The 7,001-nt window shown below is 37.0% G+C and overlaps 1 protein-coding gene across 2 annotated transcripts; it reads right to left on the reverse strand.

Moving 5' to 3' along the window:
• LOC141821925 (thiamine pyrophosphokinase 1-like) lies at positions 1–6,784 on the reverse strand. Of its 2 annotated transcripts, none has more exons than XM_074709311.1 (6): positions 6,605–6,784; positions 6,421–6,517; positions 5,865–5,937; positions 5,415–5,516; positions 561–792; positions 1–433 (listed from the first exon to the last, which is right to left on the reverse strand). In XM_074709311.1, the coding sequence occupies exons 1-6, from the start codon at positions 6,729–6,731 to the stop codon at positions 312–314; spliced, it is 753 nt and encodes a 250-aa protein (XP_074565412.1). In that variant the 5' UTR covers positions 6,732–6,784; the 3' UTR covers positions 1–311. The 2 variants fall into 2 exon arrangements, with proteins under 2 accessions (XP_074565412.1, XP_074565411.1); XM_074709310.1 differs by having other exon boundaries at positions 543–792.
• Between the last annotated feature and the right edge of the window lie 217 nt (positions 6,785–7,001).

Consider the following 7,001-nt stretch of genomic DNA (forward strand, 5'->3'; position numbering starts at 1 on the left):
ACACTAAGAAACACCAATAAATTATCTACAAATCACACAGGGTTTTTTTTTGTAAATTTATCAATAACAATGACTTATCAAACAAGGTAAAACCTACAAAATAGCTCCTTTTTGTTTCATTCCCAAATGATATAACCTAATTCAAACATGGCATAGTGTCAATTTGACTCATATTCCACGTCTGGAGTACAAAAAATTTAGAATGATGCAGCACCATGGATCCCTCGTAAACCAAGGCAGACTGAGCTATGAATGATCAATGATATCGAAAAACTATAAACACCACAAAAACAGCATTCATAAGATGTACCTCAAAGATCCTTTTTAATAGATATAGTCCAAAGAAGATCTGTATCAGACTTGACAGTAACCTTCTCCTTGTGCACAATGTTGCAAGTGCTTATCAAACCGCCAAAGCTCATTCCTGTGTCAGCTGCAAATAAACCATAACCAAGCCAAGTTTCCATTAGAATTTAGTAAGATGCCGATCTGTGCTGTGGAAATGAGTTAAAAGGCTAAAAGGTTAATGATCAGATAGTAACTCAAATCCCATTGCAGACCAGTGGTAGTGGTGCTGGCTGATGGTGCACCGATAGGAACCAATCCACAATGTGGGCCTTCGACTGATGACTGGATGTGGATCTCATGGCAATGTGTCTTTGGAAGAAGTTGGATCAAACAATCATCCGAAAGAAGAATGATTCGTATGTTTGAGAACTTGTACAATACATTGATGTTTCCAGCTTCATGATCAAATCTTCCGCCAAGAGCTCCAGCAATTAAAATGCAAAACTGTGAAGAGTATGTGGCTTTAACTATAACAAGTTGATTATAAGAAAGATTGGGTTACTAAGAAATTGAAAATTTGCACAAACTACAAGCATTGACTTGAAACAAGTTCAAATTTGCTCAGTCTCACTAGACAAACTACATGCGTTCATGGACTTGTTCACAAGTAGACAGCTTTTATAATGTTAGTATGCATCTCCAATTGCATGAAGAGAAAATGAAGCCCAAAATACAGGATACTCATCATAGTAGTTAGATTGTTTATTTGTTTTGGACAGGCAAAAAAACTTAGTTGAGGTCTTCCAGATTTTGATCTCATGAGAAATTTGATCAGGAATTAAATTTGAATATTTATGACAGTTTCTTCAAGGAATGGAGGACAGCTACTAATGTAAACCTTGCATAGTTTCAGACTCCTTATCACCAACAGATGATATCATTCATTTATTAACAAACACATGATTTACATGGAACATGATCCAGTGCAGTAAACAACGAAGCCCAAGAGATAAGTATATGAATGTGTTTAGGAGGGTATAGTGACCCAAGTAAACTCATTGTTTAGTAGGATATGGTGGGCCAGAGGAGCTAGTGATAGAATGGTTCTATTCGGATTGAATTGATTGGGTAGTCGACTGATGATAAGACGACTGATTGCCTTGTAGAAAGTAGAACGGAGTCATTGCTACACGATAACAATCGGATTGCAAAAACTAGATGATTGTCAGCATAACAATCAACTGCTAGCAGCAGACAAGAAATGACATTGAAGGTTATAAAAGAGGAGCTCAATGGAGTCTTCAAGGTTGGCTAAAATAAGGCTAGTTAGGTCTTGTTAGAACGTCTCCTAGTGCTGCAAGCTTTCATTGTAATCCTTATAACTCTTAAGCTTGTAAGAGGCTTCTCCACCTTCAGTTGTTGATCAAGAAGAAGAAAGTTAGTAGTTTTCCAAAAGGGATCCGTCGACTGGATCATAGGTCGTGGAGTAGGAGCCTATGGGCTCCTAAACCATTTGCAATTGTGGTAACTGTGATTCTTATTTATGTGTTTTCCACTTTACTAATTGTGCTTGTAACCTTGCAATGAATAGCAAGAGTAGATACAATTGCATTTGTAGATAACAATCGCTAATTGTGCTCAATTATCCGATGTAACAAGTGGTATCAGAGCAAAACGGACTTCAAAAGGACTAACCACCGAGCAAGCAACAAAAGATGGCCAAGATAGCATGTAATCCTCCACTATGTTATAGAACCTTTGTATTTTGGAAGAGATGGATGGAAGTTTGATTCTGAACGGATTTCGAAATGGTGTGTGCATCGGAATAGGAGTATACATGGCCTTTGGATAAAACCGGAAAGAGAATTTGAAGAAATGCTTGGCTGGAGCACCATATTAAGCTATATGCAGGGAAAAAAGAAGGTTTGAGATTCTCTAATATTGGAGGTGCCCAAGAGGATGTTGGACAAGTTAGATGAGGTATGAAAAGATGTAAGGGACCTATGGAAACAAGTTATGAATGTTTATGAGAATCCCAAGAAAAAGGAAAAGATCCAAGATTAGGAAATTAAAGAGGAAGTGGAGGAAAGTAAAAAGAGATATGAAGCTCCACAAGAGGTAGAAGGGAAGAGATAGAATTTCAAAGGTTGAGGTAGTTAATGAGGATTTTAGGCCTTCTATATTAGATGGATCAAGTGGGGAACCATCTAACTCTGAAAGGAATGAAGATAAGTTCATGAAAGGTGAAGAAGTCTTAGAAGCTCAAGTCCTGAGTACCTCCACTGGCACCAGGTCAAATAAGCGCATTTGCGTTGTGTAAATTAGATGTCAAGAAGAAGAAGAAGAAGAAGAACCATATCATTTGGTTCATGTGTGGAGAAGAGGCCATTATCATACAAATTGCCCAAAGAAGGGTGAGGGAAAGAAGAAGCAAGGAGATGGAAGAAGAATGGCTACTTGTTCTAAGATAGAGCTCAAAGGTAAAGAAGAAGTTATACTCTCCTAATTTGTATTTGAATTCAAATTCTTCCATGTCTGGGGTAATACTTATATGCATTTACTCATGCATAATTTTGGCTTTAGGTATCATGATAGACTAGAGTAAATTTTACAATAACTCTAGGACTAGGATTCATGATAGGACTACTTTACCTAGGAAGAGGCAAGTAAAAAAGGGCCTAGGTAAGTAATCCAAGAAAAATAGGCACATGCCTAGGAATAGGTTTAGGAATGTCCAAGATGGACAAAAGAAATGTCTTACATTTGAGAATGATTACATAAGAGAAACTAAAGGATTACACAAAAGATCTTAGGAATGTGCTTAGTATGTCTCTGGGAATGTTTTCAATCCCGCTCTAACTCCTTTTACAGCTTTTGGTTCGGTTGTTTATTGTTGTTGCTCGACGCGCAACAATTGATTAGAATTCTTCAACAATCAACTGCTCCACTTATCTCATCAAGCGCTTAAGCCATGCAAGCATTACAACATCAGTCAATTAGCCTTTCCATTAGACAACTGAGCCATGATCAATTGATTCACTTATCAACTAAGTCGCGAATATAACTATTCTATTTGTTGGTTGATTAGCCCTAGTCGACTACACCAGTTGATTGAGTCTACTAGTGACTAATAATCAATAATAGTCGATTGAAAATACCACAAACAAGCCTTAACTCCAAAATATGCTCATTTAGGGTTTGGAGCTTCACTAGTCGACTAATTCCAATCCATCAATTAATTGGCTCAATAACCACAAATAGAAACTAGTTTTGTTCCACTAATGAGTACACAACTCAACCTTCAGTTGACTTGTATTTTATACCAGTCCACTAGTAATAACTCCAACCATTTCTAGTCAAGTCTATATTAACATCTCACCCTTGCCCACGCCCATTCTTTCAACACTCAATTCTCGTAGAGCTTTATCTTAGTCTTGAAACCATCTTCCTTCAGGTCCTATGTCCTTCGGATGCACCCGAGCCCATGGCTCCACTCCATGTCTTCGCGTCTTTGCCTTTAAAGTTTGTTTCCCTCAGCTCCACTCTAATGTTCCTTATCAATTGGTTCTTGATGCTCTAAGCCATCCTTTACTGATCTCCACAAATTTTAAGCCATTGGATATTTAGACACTTTGGTCGCATCAAGTCATATCCATGTGCATTCCACTAAATCTTGCAAGACTTAAATATACATATCAAAACCACAAGCAAATCTAACTTAAACTCTTTGACCACACATCAAAACTTATGATCATTCTTGCTCACTAAGGAAGTTGATTGCACCAACATGAGGTACCTTCATATGCAAGGGTGGCATATGGCTATGGCACAGGGAAACTCTTAGAATGAACCATGTCATGATGGCATTTAGGCCTACACGAAGGTGGCAAAGGTTGGCTGCTCTTAGGGGAGCTCCATGAGCCAAGTTGGGCCCCATGGTCTTTGGATCCTAAGGTAAAGCTACTTAAGATACTAGAAAGGATCTATAGGCCATGTTAATTGTTGATGCAGATAGCACTGGATAATCAAATCAATATTTTAATCTATAGCGAAGGGTTTAAAGTTAGGCTTTGTGTAATCTAACGAATATGTCAAGTGTGCATGTGCAAATAACTAAACATATGAAGTCCCGATAGGTCAGGAAGACTAGATACAAGGCAAGGAAGTCCCAATACATCGAGAAGACTGGATATCAAACAGGAAATCTCGGTAGGTCAAGATTGACCAAATACCACACAAAGGGTAAGTCTAAGAGTAGAGGACCTTCTAGCAAAGAAGGTTGAAGGAATGTCTCTATATCTGGGACAGGTAGAGCTAGTATTTCAACAGAAAGTTTATAAAGGCTGTTATTTTGCCTGTCTGTCGACAGACATTTGGCATCTGGACTTTATTTAAATAATACTTGTTTGCCAAAATTATAAAGGTTTCTCCACCTCTTTAAGATATCTAGAAAAAAGACACTTAGTGGGATTATCGAGAGGTGATTTACCTGGCAAATCAATAGGGTGTGAAGTAAAACATGAGAGTCGAATCATGTTAAATCATTATGTCCCCTTTTTTTTTACTCTGATTTTAAATATTTTATTTTTGTTGCTAAAGTTTTGAATAAATATTTTTAAAAATTAAAGGCACTATTCACCCCACCCACCCCTCTAGCAAGGCACTATTCTACAAGGTGGCTTTAGTATGTGGTAGAATTTGAGGCAGTTAAATATTGTATTTCTTATCATATTGATGTGATAACCATTATTTGGATATACATAGTCTCATGATAAGATACTAAATATAGAATTACTGATATGGGACAAAGCTTACTGAATCAGTAACACTTTTAATTTAATATCTCTAACATTTCCCAGAGATGTATTCAATTTATTGTTTTCTTATATGTGGTAAACTTGCTCAGAGAAAAAGTACATGTTTTTTTAATTCCTTGCCTATGGAAGGCATGTGTTTAGCATTCAAAACATGAATTCATCTGCATGTTAGACATTTACTAATTGATGCATCAAGTTATCAATCATAATAATGAACAAGCATCTAATCATAGTAATTTGTGATACAATTATGATCATCAGCTAAAAAATGTGGAAATAACAAAAGAATTAGGCATGCTGGCTCCTTACATTTGACTTAGCCAATTCGTCCATGGAGTTACAGACATAAGTAACACATTTGTGTAGATCTGTGGTGTCCTGGTCATATGATGCATCCTCTATTTTGACACCCTACAAAACAAACACACTTTAATGTCATTGAGTAACATTTGTTAGCTCTGCAGGGAGTTCTTATGCTAAACTATGCAACAGAGAAATCATGAACGAAATTACAAAATAGAATCTCTATATACTCATATGTATTGTTTTGAATTTATAGGGCATTGTAGTTTAATAATAACATCAGTATCAGATTCCTGGAATTTTAAGAGTCATTATGCTTAGATATATTGTACTCCAAACAGCATAAGTGCATTATAATGTTTAACTAGAGCTTCCTATGATAAACAGAAGGTTCAGTATCTTTCAGTTGTGATAATATGTTAACAACCATGATATGACAACCGTAAAAGAGCTTACCAGGTTAACATAGAATTCCTTCACTTCTGGTCTTATTGAGTCCATGTCACCCCTAATTATGTCTGGTTTGTACCTTCAAAATGAAATAGAAAAATGTCAATAACTTAGTTAAAATTGATGAAAAATTGGCTAAGGTAGAGGTGCAGCGAAAATGGAAAAGTATATAATATAGAAAGAGGCAAAATCACTCTTCCAACAATCTAAGCTTATATCACCATTAGAATCATAGTAAGTACATTGGTGCCTTATTCTTGACATTGAGAATTGAGATTTATAGACTTGGCCACGATTGAGAAGAAAAGACTGAAAAGGAAAGAGGACAACTAAATTATTCTGGATAATGTACTTTACAATTCAGTTCAACTAAATTCTGCATCAAACTACTTCTTTTTAAAATACAAACCTTTCACTTGAGCTACCAAGCTAGATCTTGGTCTAAGACTAAATAAGTCATTTGAAAGACTCAGCATCACCTCTCCTAATTGTTTCTTTGCTCTACTAATATATAAACAGTAGCCTGACCAGATTCGAAAGGATTGATATATAAAGACCTAACCTGTGTCGCACTTCCATCGGATCTATCTCAGGGAATAAATTGGGCATGCCGTCATACACACGATTCGCCCCTCCATCGGCAAAAACACGGAGCTTTGCTGATCACACACATAAAATAAATAAATAAATAATACGAACACCAACGGAATCCCAGGGAGAAGAAAGAGGGAGGGTGAGGAGCTCACCGTGGCTCCAAAGTAGGGGCGCGAATCGAGGGAGGCGCTGGTTTAGAACGACGAGCGCGTAGGAAGGCGAGCTGATGTCGGGCGCCGGAAAGCGAAGGAAAGTGGAGGCGTGCCTCATCGCCTCCATGACCGCCTTTCCGCAAACTTGCGCAGCGGCGTACTTGGTTTGAACGACCGCGCTCTCGCAAGAAGAAAGCAAAAGCAGCGAAAGGCCCAGATTTGTTCTTTGATATTCATTAATTACTTTACTTTATCCACGAACACTTATTCAATTTTGTCTTTTCTATTATTTTATTCTTTGAAGTTCTATTCTCCTATCCACGTGCCTTTGACTTATTCAATTTTGTCGTTTTTATTATTTTTTTATCATTAAAATTAAATTTTATAATATTCAAAT

This window comes from Curcuma longa, chromosome 2 (genome assembly GCF_044706935.1).
Source record: "Curcuma longa cultivar G26 ecotype Majalengka, Jawa Barat chromosome 2, ITB_CL_G26_1.1, whole genome shotgun sequence".
NCBI lineage: Eukaryota > Viridiplantae > Streptophyta > Magnoliopsida > Zingiberales > Zingiberaceae > Curcuma > Curcuma longa.